The 25,303-nt window shown below is 42.7% G+C and overlaps 2 protein-coding genes across 3 annotated transcripts in view; one reads left to right on the top strand and one right to left on the bottom strand.

Moving 5' to 3' along the window:
- Positions 1-3,440: 3,440 nt before the first annotated feature.
- Positions 3,441-13,055, top strand: LOC113944079 (5-hydroxytryptamine receptor 5B-like). Of its 2 annotated transcripts, none has more exons than XM_027636704.1 (2): positions 3,441-4,537; positions 8,526-12,218. In XM_027636704.1, exons 1-2 carry the CDS (start codon positions 3,752-3,754, stop codon positions 8,589-8,591), a joined length of 852 nt encoding a protein of 283 aa, XP_027492505.1. In that variant the 5' UTR covers positions 3,441-3,751; the 3' UTR covers positions 8,592-12,218. The 2 variants fall into 2 exon arrangements, with proteins under 2 accessions (XP_027492505.1, XP_027492504.1); XM_027636703.1 differs by lacking the exon at positions 8,526-12,218 and adding an exon at positions 12,229-13,055 and having other exon boundaries at positions 3,455-4,537.
- A 5,812-nt stretch (positions 13,056-18,867) lies between these two features.
- Positions 18,868-25,303, bottom strand: part of CCDC93 (coiled-coil domain containing 93) — a 39,886-nt gene continuing 33,450 nt past the window's right edge. The window contains exons 20-23 of the mRNA XM_027636702.1: positions 23,603-23,640; positions 22,151-22,235; positions 21,255-21,368; positions 18,868-20,056 (exon numbers count right to left, since the gene is read on the bottom strand). Coding sequence (XP_027492503.1) covers positions 20,003-20,056; positions 21,255-21,368; positions 22,151-22,235; positions 23,603-23,640 — 291 coding nt within the window. The 3' untranslated portion in view covers positions 18,868-20,002. The remainder of the gene's footprint in view (positions 20,057-21,254; positions 21,369-22,150; positions 22,236-23,602; positions 23,641-25,303) is intronic.

Below are 25,303 nucleotides of genomic sequence, written 5' to 3'. Positions count from 1 at the left end.
AGCAATTACTATTTCCACCGTTTTTTTGTTTTGCATCCCTCAGACTTCCCAGCCCACAAAGAACCAAACATCCAGATGTTACTTGGTATTCTCTGTTAATTCTATCACCCTTAGTCACATATTTGTTTGCTTATTTTAAGAGCAATGAAATGGTTGGTTACACACTGTTATACTCCACTGAAAAAACCCAAAACTATGAAGATTCAAACTGTAGTTTCTGAAGTCATTGAAAAGTATCAGTGAATGAAACAAAGGGTTTTCATTTTTTTCAGTTCACTTTGACATGGCAGCAGCTTATCATACTATAATTGTGCATAAAACTAAACTAGGTCCTCCTTTAGTTTCAGTAGAAGGAAAATGTTTTAGTTTTGGTTTTTTACTTTCTTGGTTTTTTTTTTACCTATGTATTTTATCGTGTCATGTAATTTGTATTTGTTTTTCTGCTATTTAGAATAAGTCAATACGTGCAAGTCTCCTCATTTTTTTATAATTCCCTCTTCTCTTTTTCAAAGCATACCCTGGTTTCTGAGACATTGTAAAGTGTTGCCATAGCAATCTTTGAGGAGTGCTAAGCCTTTGCAGTCACAGGACAAGACAGCAGTGGGGTAATTATCAAGAAAAAATAAACCCCTTGGAGACTTTATTCAAGCCTCTGTATTATAGGACTGGGTTATTTCAGCCAAGAGGGAGGAAAAAGTAGGAGATTTCAATGCATTTGATGTGTGAACTGGAATGTAATTCTCAGGATGTGGCACGTAATGTACACATAATAAGTAGGAGAAGAGGGATGGGGGATATGGCTTCTAGGAAAAGAAGATTTTGAGATCATCTGGGCTGCTTTAATGATGGTCTGCAACAAAAGGGTCTAAAACAGTAATCTGCTTGTAAGTCTAAGAGTAGGAATAGTCTGCAACCCACCAAGGAAGTACCCTCACACAAGAAAAAGACAACCTCATTTGCTGCAGGAGCAGGAACCAATAGATCATATCCTGCCCATTTGAAACATGAAACTTTTGCTGTTAGTCTAAGTTTTGCTTGTTTTTATGCAGTCTTTCTTTAATAACCAAGTTAATTCACAAGATCCTTTTAGTCCTTAAGTTCACAGAATTGGACTGAGAATTGTTGAAACATTTAGAAGTTAAAAGGCTTTTTTATCTGCTTGTTTCCCTGCCTGCTTTCATGTTTGGCTGCCTTTAAAATGAACAAAGTGTTGTTCAGTAATCCTTTCACTGGCATTTTAAAAGTGGCATTAACTAACAAAGTGAGACACAAATTAGAAAGGAGCAATATAAGGCAAAGCATGCAAAGCTGGCTGTGAAGCAGTCACATGCTGCCTGCCAACCCTGACAAATTTTTAGCAGTGTCTAGCTGTCTCAGGTGCTGCTTTAGGCTTAACTTGCCTAAAGTATTATGCAAAGCCTTTTTTTGACAAGCTCTGTCAGATTCTACCCGTTGGAAGCTCAAAGCAAAGGAAGCCCATTCAGCACTCAGAAGTCCTTTTCTCCTCATAATAAAAACTGGTAAGTGATGCAGATAGTCTTCTCTTTGCTGCTGGCTTATACTAGAACACGTGTCAGAATTACTGTAGGATAGAACAGCTGAAATCATGTTTGCATTAAGGGCCTGAAAAAGGATTTATTTGCTTTATTGTTCATCTGGTGAGTGAAGTGGCATCCAAAAGTTAACCAACAAAACAACCTGGTTATTCTGACTACAGTCATTGCCCTTAATTTCTGTAATATTTTATCACTGTTCCAGATTCTGAAGTTGGGGACCCCTGAGTAAGACAAGCCGGATTCTGTTTGCTGTGGGTAACACAGTGGTGCTGTGAGAGGTTTGTGTTTTGTCAAATGGTGCTATTTCTTCAGTGAATATGAATGCAAATGAAGAACATTGATTTGAGCAGCATTCATGTAGACAGGACCATTCTGACCCAGAAAATACTCCTTCTCTACCTCAACAATGAGCAGCCAATCTCCTGGCCTCAAATTCTGCCCCACTACAGTTTGTGATGTAGGTGTGCTGCTATTTGCAAGGAAATAAACTTCACTGACCTTCTTTGGTCTTATTTACAGATGCTCAACTTATTCAAATCCCTTTGGATATCTCTCAACAGCACCATATGACCTGGTAAGGGAAAAGAGCCTGTGTTTTTCCACCAACTCACATTGGAATAGTCCTGATCCCAGACTATGGGGAAAGAGAGAGGGTGAAAATGCCGGTAGTGGGTTGTAAAGGACCCCAGGAATGAAAGCAGGCTGGGATAAAGGATAACTCCCAAATACCTTAGATATAATGCTTTAAACACACTTTAGGTATAACACCCAGGTTGCTATATGATCCTGTCACAGTACTACAACTACGCCAAGTTGACTTAATGATCTTAAAGATCTTTTCCAATCTTACTGATTCTGTGATTTACTGAGGATGGTGAGGCACTGGAACAGTTTGCCCAGAGAAGTTGCAGATGCCCGATTCCTAGAACTGTTCAAGGCCAGGTTGTATGGGGCTCAGAGCAACCTGGTCTAGTGGAAGGTGTCCCTGCCCATGGCAGGGGTTGGAACGAGATGATCTTTAGTGTCCCTTCTAACCCAAACCATCTGTGATTGTATATTCCGTGATTTATTACTCAGGAAGTTACAAATCAAATCGCTATATCTCCTTTATGCTACCACATTGTTAACTTCTGTTACAGACTTTAAAAAAGTTTGTGTAATGGGTTTAAAATAATTTCTGAAACATCTTGAGTTTGGGGGGAGTTGGAGTAGGGGCTGTTCTGTCACCTCATGGGGGCTGTGGGGAGAAGGGGGTGTCTTGTCACCGCACAGGCTGTGGGGACACAGAGACTTCTCCTGTCTGCTCAGCCCTAGTGAGGCCACACCGGCAGTGCTGTGAGCAGTTCTGGGCTCTTCAGACAAGACAAGGAGCTACTGGAGAGAGTTCAGTAGAGGCCACAAAGATGATGAGAGGTCTGGAGCATCTCTCTTATGAGGAGAGACTTCAGGAGCTGGGCCTTTTTAGACTAGAGGAGACTGAGAGGGGATCTCATTAATGCACATAAATATCCCAAGGGCAAGTGTCAAGAGGACGGTGCCAGACTGTGGTGGTGCTCAGTGACAGGACGAGGAGCAATGGCCTTAAACTAAAACACAAGAAGTTTCACCTCAACACAAGGAAGAAATTCTTTACGTTGAGGGTGGTAGAGCCCTGGAACAGCTGCCCAGGGGGGTTGTGAACTCTCCCTCTCTGGAGACATTCCAGACCCACCTGGAGGCGTTCCTGTGTCCCCTGCTCCAGGTGACCCTGCCTTGGCAGGGAGTTGGACTGCGTGATCTACAGAGGTCCCTTCCAACCCTGACAATTCTGTGAGGAGAGGGAGTCCGGCCGCCTCGCGGGGATCGCGGGGCGAACCCGGGAGAGCCGTCACCGTTCAGGGAGCGGCTCCGCCACCGCCCCCGGGGCGGCCGCTGGGGCGGGGCGGGAGCGGCGGTGCCGCCCTCCCTCCATCCCTCCCCGTGCCGGCTCCTCGCCGCCGTCCCGCGGAGCCTCCCGCCCTCCTGCAGCTGCCCGGGATGGTTGTGAGGAGCGGCGGGCGGGAGCCGCGGGCTGCGCTGGGGCGGCGGCACATGGGGGGCGGGCGCTGAAGGAGGCGCGTCCCGGTGCGGGCTCCCGCCCGCCGACAGCGGGGCTGGGGACTGTGCCGGCGGCCTGGGAAGGGGGAAGAGTGAGGGGTCGAGCCCCGGTCCTGGGCATGGCGGAGACCCTGAGCCCCTGCAGCCCACGGGGCCAGTGCCAGCCCGGCATGGGCGCCAACGCCTCGTCCGCCAACATGGACACCAACGCCTCCTCCTCGGCCACCCCCGCGCTGATGGGCGGCAGCGCGTGGAGGGGCCGGGAGCCCTTCTCCATCTTCACCGTCCTCATCATGACCCTGCTGGTGCTCCTCACCGTGGCCACCTTCCTCTGGAACCTGCTGGTGCTGGCGACCATCCTGCGGGTGAAGGCCTTCCACCGGGTGCCCCACAACCTCGTGGCCTCCACGGCGGTGTCGGACGCGCTGGTGGCGGCGCTGGTGATGCCGCTGAGCCTGGTGAAGGAGCTTTCGGCCGGGCGGCGGTGGCGGCTGGGCCGGGAACTGTGCCTCGTGTGGGTCAGCTTCGACGTGCTGTGCTGCACCGCCAGCATCTGGAACGTGACGGCCATCGCCCTGGACCGCTACTGGTCCATCACCCGCCACCTGCAGTACACGCTGCTCACCCGCCGCCGCATCTCCAACGTGATGATCGCGCTCACCTGGGTGCTCTCCGCCGCCATCTCCCTCGCCCCCCTCTTCGGCTGGGGCGAGACCTACAGCCCTGAGCAGGAGCGCTGCCAGGTCAGCCAGGACCCCTCCTACACCATCGTCTCCACCGGCGGGGCTTTCTACCTGCCCCTCTGCGTGGTACTGTTCGTCTACTGGAAGATCTACAAGGCGTCCAAGTTCCATATGGGGGGCCGCAGGAGGAACGCCGTGGTGCCCCTGCCCGAGGCTGCCCAGGTAAGGGTGGGGATGGGGAGGAAAGCCCCTGCTTCTCCCTCAGGCACCCGCGATCGTCCTTCTCATCTGCTCCCAGCCGTCACCCCTGCTCTGGTGGTTTCAGCACAGTGAGAAAGCTACCAGGTGTCCTGGGGGTCCCGTGGGAGTTTAACTCTTATACAGACTGGACACTGTTACAGACTGGACGTGAGCAGTAATTAGCCAGTCAAAAAGCGCCACTCTTGAAGAGCTTTATTCTCATTGTTTCCTTGTGTGTCCTAAGAGTGAGAAACAGGTGCATTTACTGCCAGTTGGGAGAGCCATTTAAGAATATTCTCTTTGTTCTGAATTTGCCATTCTTTGGGGGTTTTTTCCTCTTTATTTCTTTTTACAGTGTTAGTGGGGTAAACAAAGACATAAACAGACATAAACAGATCCCTCAGTCTGGTAAGTAAGAGTAGATGCATGCATATTTTATCTACCAACACAGACTTTGTATCAGTATCTCAATACGTATCTCAATACATTTTAATAAGCAAATTATGCACTTCATTGATGTACTTGGGCTATTTTTCCTTGAATACTGCTCACTACATAGTGTTAAAGCAATGAGCAATTAATTGTTTCTGGTTTAAAATAACCTTCTGTCTTAAAAACCATGTCCTTCTTCTTATCCCAGAGATTGTCTGTAATCTCACAGTGCCTTAGTCGTGTGGAGATCTCATTCATTTTGGGGACACACCTTGCTGACAGGAAAGCTGTGTCCCTTCAGAAGGGTTGGGGTTGGCTCTTTGTGTCCCGTAAGTCAGGCTCTCTGCATGATCATGCTCTCAACCATGCCATGGCACCAAAGTGCTTGGCAATGCTCTCTATAAATTCTCCCTGCTTTCTGTCACATATTCTTACTCTCGCTCCTGCCTGTGGAAAAGATTCTTTATGTTTTTGTGATTTCCTGTTGTACTTGCTAAGTCCAGTCCCTTCCCAATAGCAAAAGATGACCTGTGTGGATGTCAGAGATATCTAAAGAGACATGGAACATTTCTGTTCAGTTTGGGCTAATCCTGCAGGGCCTCACTCCTCTTACTTTGATTTCGAGTCCTGGTAGGAAACACGTTATTATGGTCAGAAATAGAAGTCTGTAGGTTGTGTCCCCAGATTCTTGCAAGAGATAACAGCACTGGTAATTATATGTGATTAGACTTGCAGATTTGGATTGTAATGTCTTGGAGATATTTTTAATATATATTGGTTGATTAAGGTGTCTTCTGTGCAAAAACATAAAATGTGTTAGAAAACTTGAGAATGTCTCCTCTAGTGGCATTCTTTTCTTTTTTTCCTACGATCTTCACCCCCTAGTTTGCACCAAATTTCTGTCCAAATTGTTATGAGTATGAGGAATGTGTTGCTTAGAGTTAATGTATAATCTTTCCAAGCACAAAAGCCAGCTGATAGTTGCATGCTGTGTCTTTTACATACACACGTACACAGGACTACTAGTTTGGCATCTAAAATTCTGGGAAGCTAAATGAACTGAGGCGTTGCTGCTTGAGCTGATCTAGAGACATGTTGGTATGTCAGTTTTGGCAGAAAAAAGTCTGTCTCCTCATTGTCATAGCTGTGTCTGCAGAAGCCCCTGCATGAGCCCAGCATGGGTGGCAAGTGAGTGCTTTTTGCTGATGCAGTGTCTGGGAGCTGGTATAGGCTGTACTGACAGAAGAGCTCTGTCAGTGTGAGCTGACTCCCCATTTTGGAAGGGTTGCCAGCTGTTTACTCCTCACCTAAAGGAAGGGCTGATGCCCAGATGTACATGTACTCATTTAATGAACCCGTGGATCAGGGGAGCTGGCATTCAGGATGCATTTCTTCTCAGTTTTCTTTCTAAGAGACTGAGACTTATTCACTGAGTTTCATCCTGATCTTGTTTAAGCTTATAAGCAGGATCCATCACATCCACAGGAAGAGTAGCAGTCTCCCAATGAATTCTGGATCTTCAAACACAACACGAATGTTCCTTTGGCAAAACCCTTTTTTTTTGTTTTAACCTTCAAACACAAGAATAACATTGCCAGGATACGCAGCAAACCTGGTGAGGTGATCCAGCATTGCTTTTCCACATGCAGAGGTGATCAAGCTGTCAGCATCGGCTCTGTCCTTCTCTCTGATGAGGCAATTTCTGTTCCATATCTCTTGGTTTGCCCATCAGCTCACCCTAATTCACCATTTCTTTCTCCCTTAATGCCTCTCCTCCTCTGCTTTCTTTCATCCCTTCCCTCTCTGAGAATGCTCACCTGTCATGCTCTCCCTGGCAACATTTTCCTTCTGTCACCCTTACTCTGGATGTGGATTGCCCTCTGCATGTATGTCACTTCTCACTTCAGGTGCCCTGCACTATCCGAGGAACATTAGAGGGGTTTTTGGCAGAAGATGCCAAAGGCTGGAAGTGCTTCCCAGTCTGGAGGTGAGCAATAGCAGCAGCAGTAACAGATCCCTGCTGGGAGAGACGTCAGTGTTGCACTCAGGAACTGGCTGTCAGGTAGCGCTGGATTGGAACTGTGCCCCATGGCTGAGGTATAACCAGCTGGTTAATTCTGGCAAGTTTAAGGAGGAAAAGGCTTGAGTTCATAGTGCTGATGGGCCAGTAGAGATGCCTTGAAGAAACAGATGCACCAAATAGAACAGTGATGGTGAGATATATATATATATGTGTGGGTGTGTATGTATATGTATATTTATAGTTACCAAGTAACTATTTTAAGTAACTTTTTGGTTAAAATCGTACTTGTGTTTTTGAAAAATGCTTTTTAAAACCTTCCAAAAAATCCAGGTGAGGGATATGGACATGAAACATCTGGGGTGCTTCTAATTTTAATGAGAGCTTGTTTCTTACCTTCCCTTGAAACAAAAAAAAATTGCAGAATTGGGATCCTAAATTAAGCTGAGGCTCTTATAATTGTTTGCTTGCTAGTTATGAAACTCCTTAAAAAGTAAATTCTGCAGGCAATACTGATGTGGGTGATCCTTGTAAAAAACCTTGTGACATACCATCACTGACAGAGAGCTATGCTCTGTCACACCTTCTTGACAGCAGGTAATAATTTTCTCTCTAAAGAGTCCAGTTGAAATAAATGAAACTGCTTGAAAAGCAGCAGGTACTGCTGGATAATGCCATTTTAAATCAATGAAGTCCCTTGTAGCATAGGCTTTGCCCAGGAAAACCATGGATGACAGAATCTGAATGTCTGGATTACTTACAAGTAGCAATTGCAGAGTCAGGATTAAATTTCTATGTGAGGAGATAAAAATAAAGTTCCATTGATGGTTGGGCATTTTTTAGTTGTTGTTTTGTTTTGTTTTTTTCCTTTTTCCCTCTTGAAGTACTTGTATAAAAAATGAGGCATGATCCAAACCTTACTGTTCTGTGACAATCCTTCCCACTTTACACAGTCTGAGGCCCATAGCTCCAGCAGTGCAATGTTATTCTTCACCTTGGCCCCTTCCAACTCACAATGTGGGAGAGAAAACAGATTTTCCTTCTCTGAAGGGGTCACAGGCCTTCCATTTATTTCTGCTTCTGACTGTACAAATAGAAAAGATGGGTCAGGAAATGAATTTCAATTGTCTGGAAGAGTGGCAGCAAATGTCAGAGAGAAGCAAGGTGAGGCAGGAAGCAAAGTGGAGTAGCTAGTGGTTTCCTGGCAGAAATACAGAGTTATTCCTGCTCGCAGCAAAAGAAAATCCTGTGAGAGAAAGCAGGTGTTTTTCTCCCTATCAAATGATCTGTTTGTCTTATTGGTGGAGCATCCAAGAAAGTGTAGATGTTCCTATATTTTGATCCTTTCCTGTGCATTTCAATTTCTTGTGTTCTTGTTCAAAGAGCAAGAAGTGCCAAAGCTGCACTGAGGTAATAATGACCTTTGCTGAATCACACTGTAATAGGCAAAACTCTGAATTTGTGGTAGGAAGCCAGATTTGATTGAAGTTTATCTTTACTGTTGTTTTGTTATTGCAGACCCTGGAGGTGCAGGACAAACACACAGATTACCTACCACGAAGGACCAGTAATAGCAATGATTAAAGCTATAAGGAACGTTTTAAATCAAGGGATTTTGTCAGAAGCTCCTTGGTAACATGTTTTCTATGACACTGCTAGGAACATAGGAATTGGAAACATACAGCTCTTGGAACATGTAGCCATTTAGTAGTAGTGATTCACTGGGAACAGACAGACAAGTGAAGGGGCATTGAACTGTAACTGCTGATCAATGTAAAGAAGAATAAATTCTGAAACTAAAACCAAACTCCTTTGTGTCTGTAGAAGAATTTGTACTTGAGATCTCATTTCCTTCATTTACTCTATTATTCTCCCTGGAAAGCAGTCATCTCTGCACTTCTCAGGGCCTGTTGTCCTGGAAATAACAGATTTTATGAATGCAGAACCTAATTCTGGCCTCAGAGTAGCAGTCCCTTCATACCAGCTATTTCCCCACTGCTCCTGACTCGTAGATCCTGGAGCAGTGCCTGGGCAGATGGAAGGAAGTCAGTGCCCAAGGCATAGTGTGCTGCTTAACACTGAGTGAGAACAGTGTTCAACAGCGCAGAAATGTTCCCAGATGAGAGGTGTCTCTGCTACAACCCAAGCATCTCCATGGACTGCTTTAATTTACAGCCTGTGACCACCTTTTCCACTGTCACAGCCTGCTCATCAGCAGGCCTAAAACGAGCTCATCCCTCATTTCACATGGTGCAGGGATAATGGTCAGGTATTGTGGCTTATGTTAGAAATTGGAGTCATGCAAAGCCTCCAGGATTGGCACTGAGAACTGCAGATGTGGTATAGCCAGAACCGTGTTTAGTTCAAGTAAATCACAACTGGCAGGGCTGAAAAGCAGCCACGTAATCTTTTGACCTGTGTTCTTGTTCAGACAAAGCCAAATTAAGGTGGATTACCCTGTGCCTGCATAAGGGAGGGAATCCTTCAGCACAGCTCCCCTGCCAGCACTGTGCACCCCAACAGGGCTTGCCTGCAGCAGGCTAATTTACCTTCCATGGACTTAGCGTGGGTTGCCTTGTAGAAAATATCTGTAACAACGTGGTCTTGGGGGCTGATAGCAGTAGTAAAGATAATCTTACACCAACCAGGCCAGTGAGATGAGTCAGGTCTGCAGCAAATCATATAGAGAGCAATAAAAATAAAATTTAAAAAAAAAAAAAAAATGAAGTGATAATGAAAGGTTGGACTTCCCCAGCTTTGCGCTCTGCGCTGATACATATTTTCTGATGTGAATGGCACTTCTGATTAAATCTGTGTTTAACCTTAAAAGCCTGTTGGGCTCATTCCCTGAGGAACAAGCCCCCACAGGATAGATGAGGTGCTGGAGGTCCTGCAGGAGGTGTAGATGGTGACCAGGCAGGGAGGGAGCACTGGTGCCTTTCCAGGGCATAGAGCACAGCAGTGCTGAGCACGGGGTCTTGCTAGAAACCCTCTGTAAATTTGGGGCCCCTTTGAGGTGGTACAAGCCAGGAGCACCTTGGCCAGGTCTGCCAAGTGCAGCGCTCCTGCTGGGCGCTGGCCCTTGGAGCAGTGCCCTGTGCTGGGAATGCCCGGGAGGCAGGTGGGGTGGAGGCTTCTACACAGCTCCCAACTTGTCTGTTGAAGGCACAGACTGAAAGACCTCGCTGAGCAAGAATACTAGTTAACCTTTTCAAGAACATTTTGTGTATCCTTTTCAAAGGATTTCTTATGGAAAATTGAAGCAAAATATCTCCAGTCTGCCACACAGTCACTTAATGGAAGGTTCCATGAGAGATGCCATTATTTTTCTTAAAGGACTTGACTACTATTTTCTCTATTATTATTATTACTGTTAATACAACATTATTCAGAAGTCTCAGGCAAAACTAGTCAAAAAACAAATGAAAAAAGAGCTGTGACAACAGAGAAAGTAGAAATTACTTAGGAAGGTAGCTGCTGTCCTGTAATTTATAAAACATATCATGATCTATTTTCACTTGCTGTTTAGTATTCAGAGGCTGGATCGAACAACCAGTGAAGTTTGTAAAAGCTCCTTTGACTTCAGTAGGAACTTGACCAGGCAGTAAATGCTGGCTTCATTAGGGAAAACACCTGAGGACTGTGATATTTTCTATCAAAATAAATAAAATAATTTTTTCTTAAGATATGTAATTAAGTGATGAAAGGGTTGCTGCCACTAAATTCTGCAATTGAGTCATAAGCCTTTTAAAACCTGAAGTAGCAAAAAGGCTCTGATTTGATGATGGCACACTGCAAGCTCTATCTTTTGAGCAAGAGTTGAAGGTTAAGCATAGTACTAAACTGTGCCCAGCGCTATTGACAAAGTCCTTTGTGTGGCTCTTCCCAAGAGGCACACCTATGTAACTATTCCTCAGGGCTGAGACATAATCTTTCAGGGTTGCTTGTCACAAATTTGTCCTCGTGTCATACATTCATCCCCTTTTGCAGAGTGTGATTAAGGATGTGCAGAGCAAATCCTTCTGCAGACAAATGGTGTGATCCTTGCTACATGAGGGGTGTCCCATTTTAATTGTCAGAACAGATGTGATTTTCATTTTCCTCCATTATTTGCCTGCACCCATAATCTGCTACTCTTACATTCTGCAGTCATGTCTCATGTCTGGGGGTGCAGACAGGGATATCCATCTTGAAGAGTGATTGTTTAGCCATTGCCAGTGCTTCCCTCTCTGAGTTGCCATGCTCATATTAAGAGGCCCTCCATCTGTTATAAAGCTTGCACAAAGGTGGCACATGCATATGGAATATGTAGCTAATTTAACAACAAACCACCCTTGGAGTGGTGTCAAAGTCTTGCAGTGCCTGTGGATTATCACTTAGGCAAATTTTAGAGCCTCAGGTCGCATCCTTAAACTGTTTCTTTTATGGCACTGTCCTCATAACTGTAGTGCCTAGAAAAACTTTAATATTGCAGATACTTTAATCTTCAGATTAAAATCACAGGGGAGTATTTTTTTCTGGTTAGACTATAAGCACATTAATAACTTGTGCCCAGAACCTGTTTGCCACAGTCTCAGTGCACAGGTGACTCTCCCACAGAGAGACAAGCAGACAAGAAGTGCTGTCGGCAACCTGGAGTAGCTGAAATGTACTCCTCTCTTGTGGAACTTCTGCTGAAGCCAGAGTTTGAACTGAAGGCCAGCTGAAATGGTGTTTTTCTGGCAGTGGAGTATTTTTTGAGAGAATACAGAATCACAGAATGGTTGGGGTTGGAATGGACCTCTGGAGATCATGTAGTCCAACCCTTCTGCTACAGCAGTTCATCTAGAGCAGGTCTAAAGGACACTGAAGGTCATGTACAGCATGAGTCTAGTGTAGGGATAGGCAGAAGGTGCATGCCTTTGTTAACCTGCCTTAACAACCTGATTTCCCACTAGGTATCAAGGCATCCAATAAATGAACTGAAAAAGAATCCCACAACACACATGGCATCAGTTACTTTTTATTTAGCTCCGTTTGTCAGTCACACTTGGCAGCTTTTCCAACATAATGAGAAGTCTGGTAACTTTGGCACTCAGGGGCATTTTCTTTCTTTTAATGTGGAAGGAATGAAGTTGAGGCCTTTTGTGGTAGGTGCACAGATGTTGTGCTGTCACTTAGTAATAATACTTCACTCAAACAAACTGTCTTGGTAAGAAACCATGTTTGCTTTTGTTTTGAGGTGAAGGAAGCTTCGCATGAACCACAGATGGTGTTTACAGCTCGTCATGCAGCTATCACTTTCCAGACAGATGGAGAAACATGGAGAGAACAGAAAGAGAAAAAGGCAGCTCTGATGGTTGGCATCTTAATTGGAGTTTTTGTACTGTGCTGGATCCCTTTCTTCATCACAGAATTAATAAGTCCCCTCTGTTCCTGCAACATCCCACCCGTCTGGAAAAGCATCTTTCTTTGGCTTGGCTACTCAAATTCTTTCTTTAATCCTCTAATTTATACAGCATTTAACAAAAATTACAACAATGCCTTCAAGAACCTTTTTGTAAAGCAGAGATAAAAGGGGACACAGAGGAGAAAATCATTCCTCTGTTGCATAATATAGAGATTTCTTGAGGGAAACATGCCTGTGATATGTACAGGTTTCATGCACAAGAGCTACTCAAGGGGATTCAGGAACAATGAGAAAGAAGATGGAAGATGTTTGGATATAAACCAACTGACAGTTTACAGTTCCCCCTTGGAAATACATATGTGCTGCTCCAGGGTTTGGCAGAGAAGATGGAAGCAGTGAATACCTCCCGTCTGCTCTTGGAATCAACATGTGCTGAGGTCTAAAGCGAAGCACTGTGTGTGTCTGATACCGTGACTGTCAAACCCAACACATCTGATCTCATCCAACCTACACGTGCCATCCTGGAGCTCTCTCATCATTAGCAAAGGCAACAGTGGGAGCTGCTAATTGAGCAATACCAAAATGTTTGTGACAGGGGCAGGATGCTGCTTCATTTCTGAGATTTATTTGGAAGGGAATAAACATGATGTATTCAATCAGTCGTTGAGTTGATGTGAAATTAAAATGGATGATTAAGCAGCTCAGAAACATGCCCTGATATGATTGAGGGGCTGTGTGTGCTCTAGTAAGCAGTGTTTGATGGGCAGGCTTGGTGAAACATGGCTTGGCTGTGTCCCCTAGAGTCCCCTGGGAGTGAAATTTTAGAGCCAAATGTAAAATTATTCAGAACTCCCAAGGACATGCTCTCACTCCTTGCACAGGAGGCGGATCTAGCCTGGAGTTTTCACCTAAGTGTTGCACCCTTACTCTGCAGGGCTCAGGCTCTCCCTGTTTTATGAAACCCAGGTGAGCTCAAGATAGACCCCCAATACCTCCAAGTGAACGGGGACTGGATGCATTATTGTTTCATGCTACCAAATAAGTGAGCATGTCTGTGTTACAAACACCAAACATGCTGTTCAGTCACCAGGTTTGCTGGCAGCAGCGTGTGGCTGCTTAGCAGTGGTAGGTGAGTGTCTGCACCATGTCTTGCACCATAAGTCTGCTCATCACCCTCCCTGAGTGAAGTCCACAATTTGTCAGCTTGCATCAGCTACCTCCTGCTATAAGAAAGGTGTTGATGCCATCAGGTGTGACTCCCCAGACCCCAAAGTGACTCAAAACCAAGCCTTAAATTGTTATTCCAAGGTCTAACAAACACTCCTGTCTACCAATATATACATAAATAAATGAAGTATTTCCTTGCATACTGCAAAATCTATCTCACTCCATATTGTTCCTCTAGTGGGTTTCACTTCCTCCCCTACCCTGAGGGGGAGAGCTGAGAGCATCTCTGAGTGTTTCTTGCATGGCAGCTTTTTACTGACGCAGAATCCCAGCACCCTCTTCCATCTCCTCCTAAAGCTTCCTTAGGTACTATAAGGGCAAATCATCATAGCTCTTATGGAGCTGGGCAGCATCACAGCTCCTTCAGAAGCTGAGGTTTAACCTTTCACACTGCCCTTCTCTGCCAGTCTTGTATTTTCTGCTGCTTAAGCAACCCTTTGGTTCAAAGCGTACCCTCGGGCAAACACAAACTGCACAGGGTGACTAAAGTCAGGAATTTCAGCTCCATCAACCTGCACCACTGGCATTTTCATCTCACTGCAGCACATCACACTCAGCCTCATCTCTGACAGGTACCGACCCAACGGGCATTGACACCAGTGCTGAGCATGAAGCTCCTACCAAAGCCTTGGTATCCTGGCAGTCTCTCCAGGCAATGGCAGCCAGGTGTGTTTCCAGAGCCAGGGACTGACGTCCTGAGCATCCACGTCAGTGAGGTATTATCAAGTAGCTCGTGTGTTCTGAAAAACAAAACAATGATGCAGCCTTTACTTCCTTAAATTTAAAGCAGAGTCAGACTTTAAAGAGTTAACTTTAAAGGTAATCTAGTGCATCTTAAAGTGATTCATGTATCTGGTAATGTCAAATTGAGCTTAATGTCAGGTATTCTGGCAACTTAGACCCAGGCATGTTCCTGCTCCTTTCTAAACAAGTGATTTAAATAAATGCCATCAAAGCACATGTTCCTCCAGCTCCTGAAGTGAGCCTGGCTGTATCTCAGGAGCACAGTGTGTGGTGAGGTCAGGCACTGCTGTACTTCACAGCTGCAGTGGTGTGACAGTCCAGTGTGACCAGCTCTGCCTGTAGCCACAGCCATCTGTGTGTCTTGTGTTCCTGCAGATGGTGCTTCTCCTCTCAATTTCAGTGGAAATTCAGAAATTTTAATAACCTAGAATTTCAGAGTTGTTAGATAGTGGCTCAGACTTAAATGCCAATTTAAATAACTTTCCTTTGTGACTCTCAACTTGCCTGCATATGGAATAGCTACCATTTAAACTACTGTTTGGAGGCTTAATTAAACCAGAAGGAAGACACATATGTAAGAGACTGAAAGTTACTAAAACCCACAGGCCTCATTCAGAACCATTCACAAATTTTTCAAGTCAATTGAATTTTTCATGTGAAAGAAAAACTTTAAAATCCAAACAGATGACATGGAAGGAAGAAATGAAGAGGTCATCTTGAGCTGGTGTTAAAATGCATACAAATCTCCTGAAGTTTCTCATAATAGCACTTTTGCCAAATTTTAGTGCCTGTACCCCCTGTGCCTGGTAAGGCAAGCCATTACTATCACAAAAATCCAATGCCAACCCTGCTGCACTGAAGTTAAGGCCCATCACAGTGTGTGGCTGCAGCAGCAGCAGCAGTGATACTCACGTTCCAGCTGTCCGTGCCTGCTGACCGGAGCAACACCCGCCTCCAGTTCTGTCACAGGAGCCCTTCCACGATACAACAGGTTGTAAAGGTACATTTTACCATGGCTTGGCAGCTGGAACTTGGGAGAACACCACAGAGCTGTGAGGTCACTGTGCAGGTCAGTGCAGCTGCACAGCTGCACAGTATTTGCTGCAGACAGAGATGCAGCAGGGTGCCCTCAGCGAGCGGCACAGCTGGGAGTAGGGCACTGACGCAGCACAACACAGCTCTCCACCTCCTCAAGGATGAATTTAGCTTCCTTAGGAGGCGAGTCTGAGCCTCTGCAATTTTGCTGTGAGAAGTTCTGAAGATAACGAGCTGGTGCTCTACCCACCCAGGCATCTGTGACAGCAGTGAGTGCTACAGTGACAGCAACCAGCCGGCTTTGAATGCACCCAGAGGCGCCGAGGAGCAAGCGGGGCTTTCACTTCATTGCAGTGGCTTTAGAAAGCTCTGAACGAAATTGACTTCCCACACTGGCTCTAAATGCAGACTACATTTAGGAGAGCAGCAGCACATGTTCAGGGTTTAAAATCCTGGGGTTTTAATGGCATGGAATCTGAGCTTAGTGTAGGGAACAGAAATATGTTATCTGGAGGTACAGCCTAACCTGCTGGGTGCTACTTCCCACCCAAAGTCAGAAAAGGTGTTCCCATCCCCAGAGCTTTACCCTCCCATTTGTGTACCAAACCCAGTGACCTGGTACAACAGGAGACTAACTGCTGGATAGTCATGAACCCTGATTAAAAAAATTTGGAACTGTGGATAATGTTCTACGTCCCTTGGTACTTTTATTTCTGCGATTAATTACTCTCATTATTAAATCTTGCAACTTTATTTTATTTGAAAAAAGAGTAAAATCAAGCATGGAAAGGATTCCTCTTTCTGGCACTTAAGCATTAGGGTTTAGATCTGACATTATTGCTGTGCAGTTATCGTTGGCTTCAGGATGGATCAAAGAAAATATTGAAAATACAACTCCTATATGAACTAAGATAAATGACACAGTATCTTGACTATCCAAATAGAAAAAAAAAAAGCAGCTTTATAAAGGAGCATAATTTTGCAGAGCTTAGACATATGGTAATTTATTTCCCCAAACAGAAGCTGCCAATTTGGAGTACAGCAATCATCTCTGCTTGCACACAGTGGACTACTAGTTTTAAACTTTATTTCCTGACACTGAATGTGCTCCTAGAAAACCCCACTGGAGCCTATTGCTCAGCAGAAAGGCACTGCTGCCTCCTGCAGCAAGGTTCTGAGAACCCTGCAGCAGCTGTATTGAAATGAAGGCCTAAGTTTGTTGTGCTGTTGGAGTCCAGACTGTGCAGAAATGAAAAGGCTTTGGAACATGAACGTGAACAGAAAATGCTAATAACTCTCTATGCTCCTGTCTCCAGGAAACCTACATCCATGCTCCAGCCTCCACAACGGAAGCTCTTCAGTAATTCATTGCTGTACCCAGGAATTGCTGATATTCCAGCCATTCTCCAGCCTCTGCTCCAGAGTTCACACCGGCTGCAGCCAGGGCTGTGCAGGCACTGCATGAGTAAACAGGCTGGAGTTCGTACATTTTTAAGATAACAGACTATCCTCAGAGTATGTCACCCACCACCCAAACGAGTAGGATTTGTGTATGGCCCTGTCATGTGTCCTACTTACAAGCCCAATTTAGCAAAGCTGCTCTAAGGGGGTGGGTGCCCCAGCCAAGCACAGCTCTCCAGCTGCCTGTTTTGCAGGAGTGCCAGCAGGTACACAGAGGGGGACACAGGAGAAGTAATAACACCCTTTCTCTCATGCAAGTAATTTTATGTTTCTAAAGAACTTTCAGCAAAGTCTATGTCCTGTGTGGCTGGGTGTGCCCATAGTGCCTGCCTCTGGAGAGTAAAGAGTGCAACGTGCCAATTTGCCACAGAGTAGAATGCTTTTGGTGTCATACACACTAAGGTCACGCTTCAATAAGCAGATTTTGTCATAAAATAAAGAGGAACGAGGGAAGAACCCTTATAGAAAATACTGGTTACATTTAAACTTGCCTTCAGAGATTTTCTCTATTGACGTGAGAGGTGACTAGGTGCAGTTCTCCAGTTGTTGTGATGTACTGTAACAAAAGGATTGTCTGGATTTTGTCAAGTATGTGTCACTGATTCCACTCTCAAAAAATGCTTTACAAGTGCACTTGAGGAACTGCATTTAGAGAGCTGTCACCATCTAAGGTAAGTGTATGCCTGAATTTCAGAGACTGTCTCAGCTTCTGAAACAGAGGGCAGACTGACTTTCCAGCAGTTTATTCATCAGTATATCAAACTAATTACATTCATTGAAATGCAAATTAAAGCTCTGAACTGGCTCTAGCAAATAAAAAAAAAGGAAGTTTTGCTGCAAGTCCTGTAAATGTTACTTTACAAGCCTGGTAACACCAAATGAATTCAGGGCAAAACCTTCCTCTTTAAACAAAGAAATTCTGAGAAACTCTTACTCCTCCCTTGAAACCAGCTGAGATGGAGAATTAAGACAGATTCTTCTTGCTATTGGTTCCTCCCCTGGTATCAGAGGAAATGGCACTCAATACATAGTCTGTGTCAGAAGGCAAGGATCTATCCTCTTTTCATACCTCTCCAGCCTTTTTCTTCTCATTTTCACAGGGGTCTTAAGGCAAAGATAAGTGTCCATCTGCCCTCGGTTCCATCTGGTTTAGATAATCAGTTATAATGTGGACTCTGATTTATTCCCTATGAGCAGTAACTGCATCTTCACAAACCTCAGATTTATATCTAAGTCAAAATTACAAACTCTCAGCCAGAGCAATGGCTCTAACATTTTTATACTCCTCATTGAAGTTTCCAGGTTACTGTGTTTGTAGCAGGTAAGCATAAAATTTAACCTTATACTGAATGAATAATCACATCATTTATTCTACATCCAAGTTCATTACTTATCCTACCTAGAAAATTTTGCTTGATGGCTAAAGCAATTTTGATGAAAATGGTAAAATCCAAATTGAAATGTCCACTCAAGTTCTTTTTTTGAGAATTCCACAGTACACAAATACAGCACAGCTTCAATTCTCAAACAGGTTTTCTTGTTCCCAAAGATGAATTATTTGATTTACAAACTAGAAAGAGCATTACAGTTTTTATGGAGGGCAAAGTCTGTAGATAAGAAATAACATCACCTAGTATCAAAGCTGACTACAAAGTCTGCAAGTTTCCTTCTTTGAAGGAAATGTTGAATATAATTTTTTCCTTCTTTGAAGGGACTTGGAATCTGATTTTGCCTTCCTTTCTCACTAGCCCTGGGCAGACTGACTTTTTGAACAGATACAAGAGGAGCAGCCTGTGTCTGTTCAGTCCCTGACTCATGTGGGAGAGCAAGGTACCAGCTGGCTCAGTAGAAAGGTTTTCTTTATGTTTGTGCTGAAGGAACAAGATGTCACAAAAACAGCATCTCATTTCACTACTGACACAATTCATCTTTTAGGGCACTTGTAACTTGAGAGCCTGGTAAAGCTCCTAAGGCAAGTTCCACCTTAAAGACACGATAGCAGAATGTCACTGGATTCCAAACATCCTTTATTTTATATTTGCTGCCATAGAAAGTAATTGAACAGCACTGTCATCAGGGTCATTGGGAAAAAGGAACATTGATTTCTTCTCCTGAAGATGTGACGTACATTAAGAAGTCAGTCCAAAATCCTGGTGTTAAGTACAAAAAGCAACTGTTTGAATTATAAAATACTGTATATACAGATATAAAAATGTTTCAGAAAGTGTCCCACAAAGTTTCTAAACTTTCAAGATCAAATCTTCAGCAGGGTAAGTAGGTTGTTGTCTTCAAAGGTGAGCATCAGTTCATCTGAGCACAATGTCTCAATCTTTATCTTCCTATATTACAGGTGATAGACTGATTTTCATCCCAGTCAGGGATAACATGGTAGTCCTAGTGATTAAGGTCTTTTTTCCTGGAGCTATTAATTTAACAAGCATACTCTCTATATATAAAAAGGAAATTTCAAAGAAATTTATACAACAGCTAGACTTTATAAAAATATAGATCTATAATTTTACACCAGGACTTATCCAAGGTAAGTCTCCATTTTCTTATGTCTTAACCATTAGAAATTAATTTTTATCCTTTGGAATCCTATCTATGGCTAAACTGTAAATTAAAGTAATGTGAAGTTATTAGGTGGTGAAGCGAGTTTCAAGAATCTCATTCTGTGGGGGTTTTTTGGGTCAAAATTAACAAACTACTGCATTCTGCAGTGCTCATCTTGTGGTACTGGACATATTACACAGCACATATCTACTTATTCCAGAATCTTGACCTAATTCAGTGTTAAAACCCAAATAAAAAACATCTCCACTGTTCTTACTGTGGGAAAAAAAAACAACAACAAAACAAACCCAAACCCAAATAAATAAAATTAGACAGTATTTCTATTTTGCTGTACTGTGTTAACTCTTTACTGTGTAGTGGAGGCAATAATGAATAATACAGCCATGTGATGAGGGATTGTAAACTGAACACATACTGGAAAAAACAGACTTTTACAGCTGTGTGTATATAATTTTTTATATATATATCTATATATATACATCTACATTGCAGTTATAACTGTCACCTCACAAAAGAGATTCAATGGACTGAACAATCTTCTATAAATTTCCCTAGCTGGAGTTCTTCAGGAAGAACTGGCTTTCAGCTTGGACAGCAGCATTTCATTCTTACGGCATTCCTGTGAACAGAAAGCAAACATAGGAGGAGGTAGTTGCTCTTTACTAGTTGTATCTCCACATCAACAAAACCAAACACTTTTTTTTGTTTTGAAGGATCTCCAAAATCCAAAGTAGTCTGGAGTGAGTGATGAGCTGAAGATAATTCCTATTCATCCACAATGTTATTCCAATGATCATACTCATTAAACTTTGACATGCAAGTCAAAAGGAACACTGCTTGACCATTCATCTAAAGTTGTAACAAGTAGCTAAAGCAAATCCAGCTTTTTACTTATAAATAGAATAAATTTGAAACGGAGTTTACTTGTAGGTGATCTGGAACTTCACAGGACAGTTTGCAAAAAAGTCAGTGTTCAGGGAACAACTCTAGGTAAAGAAATGTATTTACGTAAGATCACACCACCTGTGTTCAGTTTCACTTCATTTATTTTTAAGGGCAGCAAGGTTGAGAAGAAGTTCCATCACGTGGCAATGGAAGAAAAATGGGCTAAAAATTAAATAAATAAACCTCCACCTAAGTTCTGCAACAAGGATGTAAAATTCTGTATGTCAAACAAGCAGCTGAACAGTCCCTGTCATTCTCCCAGAGCACATTGTCTGAAACAGGAAGAAACTGTCTCAGAACAAAGCAGGACAAATTACAGAAAGATGTTTTTCCTCCAACATCTGAAGCCAAATGACAATTTTGCCTGGCAGCACTCCTTTGTCATTCATTCTCATGGAGACAAGAATTAACAGAAGTACAAGATGATTAAAAGCTTGGGAAAGGCTGAATCAATGAAGTGTTAAACGGTGCTTTCACAGTCGTTAGACAACAAGGCTGGTTCCCAAAGGTATTTATAACTACCAAGACTCTGCACTTCCTCCTTATTCACACACATTCCCTCAACCCTCTTTGCTCCAGCAAAGAGACTGCTCATAAGTCTTCAAGAAATTCCACTCAGAAACCTAAATATGCATCTTGCTCGATAACAAATTATCCTCCCTGTAACACAGAGGGATGCCAATCTAGTAGTGAAACAGGAATTGCCAGAATCAAGGGTCCAAGATTCACGTGGAGATAACCACCAGGATACATCATGAACATGGTGTGATAAGCATCGTGGCAGGAAATCTCGTGCATATATTAGTGCACAAATCAAGTCAAAATGGGTCACTGAACACTTGACAGTTTTACATCAGCAAAAGTGCTCTTACCTCTTTAAATTCTTTCACTGTTTTGAAGTAAAGCCTCTGTTTCTCTAGAAGCTCTAAGTATTCATCATTCAACTGGTCTCTTCGCATTTTGTTTTCTTGCTTCTTCTTTTCCATCTGTTAGTGTGTAGGAAGGATAAGAGATCATACATTGTGCATGGAATACACACACAGATATCCTGCATATGGAACAACTATCTATAAAACAGTGGGAGACAGATGCCTCATAAATGATACCTAGAAACCTAGTGCTGAAGCCCCAGTAGCAGTGGCACTACAGATGGCATTTGGAAAGCAGTAAAATAGCCTCCAATGTTAGCAGAACAGTTTTGTCTTCTCTGAACCTGTCCTCAACCACAAACCCTTTCACTTGCTACGTGGACACAACGCACTCAGCAGCAAAGCTCAGCCATTTCTCAAACAGGTCAAAAAACCCATCTGAGTGGATTCAACAAGTGAGGGCTGCAAGATCCCCTAAGACAAGGGATGGTTGGGACTCTGAGGTGCTGCTGACCCTCTTCAGCAGCAGAGAGCGGCTCCCATGAGCTCCAGCTGCCTGAGGTGCAGCTCTGACTGCACCCACACAATCCAGGTGGAGGAGCTCTCCCTGAGTTCAGTGACATTCAGCTGTCTCAAGCATTTAAATCACTACACTGCCAGTAACCAAGTTATGGGGCATAAGCTTCCTGTCAGGTGTTATAACACCTCTGTTCTACTCTGTTCGTTGACATTTAGTGGTGAAAAGTTTCTTATCAATGTGAAAAAGAGATAATACTTGTTAGCTGCTTGCTTTATTTGCACCTCACATAATGGATCTCTCCACACACAGTTATTATCCAAGAGGCTTTGCTGAAATAACTCCCAGGTTCTAGCAAAGAAAAGTGAGAGGAGTCTCAGACCTTCATTCGATTCTGTTTGATGCCTTCTACAATCTGCTCCATCTGCCGTAAAAACTGCTCACGAGAACCAGAAGATGCCATTGCTCTGGAAAGAAAAAAATGTAACAACTGACAGGAATGTGAAACACTGTGTCTCAGCTACAAGCTCAATGTACAAAGTGTCTTGTACATTTGGCCACATCCAAGAATTCTCATTGCTTAGTGTTCTGTGTAAAACTTCATCTTTGCAATCAGTGATTTCAGTAACAGTGCAGCTCTTCAGCTGCTATAAGCTACCAAAGAGAGGGGAACAGACACTGCAGAGCTCATCACAAGTGTTGTCCCTCTCAGTTCCTTGTTCTCATGTGCTGTACAGAAATAAATTGCAAATAACTAAATAAAAGCATAAATTTTGAAGAAAAATCGCTGTTATGAATGTTAAGGAAGTTTGTAGAGGTCTAGGAGGCCAGAAAATATTCACTAAGCAATTTCAGGCCCTAACAGGGAAAGCCTAGAAATCATTTTAGACTTTAACATATCTTAAATAGAGCAAGAAAAAATAAACCAAGGAAAATGCAATCCCCCGAGCATACACCCCCAAAAAGCCCCCAGTCCAAAGCCCAGCTGTCAATTACAATATTGGTTTCTATTGCCTGGACAAAAGAATCTCATCACTTAGCAAAACAGATCTACAATCCCTGCTTCAAAGGAAAACATCTGAAATAGTAAATTCTTGGGGTTTGTTGTAATTATTGTGTTGGATAACATAATAGAAAAAAAAAAATAATTCTGATCAAATACAGAAGGTCACAAGTGTATAGAAGAAAGTAAAGAGATAATTACTCTGAAAAAAAAAAGCTTAGAACTTCATAACAGAATTATAAAAAGATATAATAGGAAGAACTGTTTAAAACTACTAAATGGCCATCTCCTCCCTCATGACTCTCCTGAATTGAACTGTCCTGACAAAAATGCCTAATGGGCTTTTGTTTCTGAAATCAAAAAGATCCAGAAAAAAATAAACACTGGCTGCATCACAGACTGATATTTGACCAGGAACTTCTAAAGGAACCATGATTTTACATAAGGACTTCAAACTATATCAAAACCTTTAAATACAGAGTTGTTTTATAATAAATGTCTGAAATATGTCCCAGTCTGATGTTTTGTACATAATGTAATAACCACAACTTCACAAAATGGAGGAAAAGATTTAAATTAATGCCAGGAAAATTATGACGGAATTTCCACATCTAAAGACTCAGATATTAAAAACATATGCTGGCTATAAAAGTTTGGGGAATCATAGACTTGGAATTACCTAACTGGCTTAATCAGAATTAATAAACTATTTTATAAACCAGTTTATGATTATAAAACTTTAACAAATTTTTAGTCACTGTAACTGATGCCCACTCCCATTCTTCCAACCAATTCTTTGCCACTATAAAGAGATAAAGGACCATTACTTACTGATGGAAGTTGTCATGAATAGAATTTAGTAAGTTAACCTGTGAATTAGAAAATCAAAAAAGAAGAAAATATACATTTGTCTTTTCTGGTATGAGTTCTCACAGACAATAAGATGAAATTTAGTTCAAAAAATTGACTATAGAGATACTGCCCTGAAAAGCAGCCAGCTGTATGAAAATTACCATAAGCTTTCTTTCAGGACAAACCCCACGATTCTTCTGATTAGTAAAATCTATTTCAGTGGTGGAATCACAGAAAGCAGAAGTAGGTCTTGGATCACAACTGAGATTTTTAATTTCACTGACACTCAATGATATCACTGAGAATTTTCTAGCATGATGACTTCCCAAACTAAAGCCATATGGTAAAATGGCCTGTACACATGTCCAAAATGTGTTGAAACCTGACATTAAAATACCTTACAGGTACTGGCCCAGTGTTCAACAGTGACTGTGCACAAGCACATCACAAATAAACAGAAAAAACCTCCACTTTTGCCTCTGAGACTGGAACCACACACTGTATTGTGATGAAGTATCTCCACACAATCCTGTGAAGACTCACCAAGCAGTGCAGGCACAGCAGGTGAATTCCTGCCCTGCTTTCATCATGCAGATGAGTTTTACAGGTTTCTGAACTGCAACATTACTTGCTTTGCTTATATGTACTTTACAGGATGCTAAAAGATGAACTTGCAAAAGGTACAGAATGGCATTTCATTAACATTCCACTGACTCAACACAAAAATAGTAATTTATAACAGCATCACAGGACTATTTTGTTGCTTGGTATAAACTCCCCCAACTAATTAAACTATATTCAATATATCCCATGTAACCACCATTGATTTTTGTCTTGTTTTTTATGTATTGCTGAGAGTATTAAAATTCAGCAACTAGCAATTAATGTAACCCTTTCTCTTGGTTTTGAATATATCTTGCAAGTCTCCTGTGATTCAGCCTTCCAAGCAGTTTCTCCTTTTGATGAGTGTTTGAAGTATTCTGCATTAAACAAACTCAAGTGTAGCAAACAGAATCACCTGCCCCACTGCTGTGGAAAGCTGAACTCATCTCTCCCAAATTTAAAACCTTCCACCTGGATGAGACAGCAATAAGCACACACATGGCAGAATCTGCAGGTGTTCCTGACCTTCCCTTGGAAAATTCGAACAAATTCTGAACGGACTCCAGAGCAGCCAAGATGCTTAAGAATTCCTGTTATTTACAGGACAGAAATTGTTGTATGACTCATCATATCAATGATCAAATCAATATTTTCCAAATCCATATCCCTGCCTCAAGACTCTTCCAATAAGTGTGTGTTTGAGAATGTAATTACAGTTTATACCGCAAAGTATTCACGTCGTGAAAAGTAACACTGCACAGCAGTACTGCACAACCACTGCACAGGAAGATGTGATGTGTTACATTACAGTGAATCAGAGTCTGCACCCCAAAACTGAAAGACATTATGAAAAAAAGGAGTTAAAAAAGCATTTAAAAAATCTTTCACAAAATAATGATGAAAACATGAACCATGATCACAGAGACCATTCATGTCAGAACTAAAACCTCCACAGCCAAAATTCAACTTCAGAGTAATTCCTGCTATTGCTATTTTAAAGCAATGATGTTCAGTGTGTTTTATGAAAGGGTTGGTTTGGGAAGGAGAAAAGAAAAAAAAACAGGAATAAGAAAAAGT

This window comes from Corapipo altera, unplaced genomic scaffold, assembly GCF_003945725.1.
Source record: "Corapipo altera isolate COAL_440 unplaced genomic scaffold, ASM394572v1 45, whole genome shotgun sequence".
Lineage (NCBI taxonomy): Eukaryota > Metazoa > Chordata > Aves > Passeriformes > Pipridae > Corapipo > Corapipo altera.
Note: the sequence above shows the minus strand (reverse complement) of the source record. Positions and strands in the feature narration are given on the sequence as shown.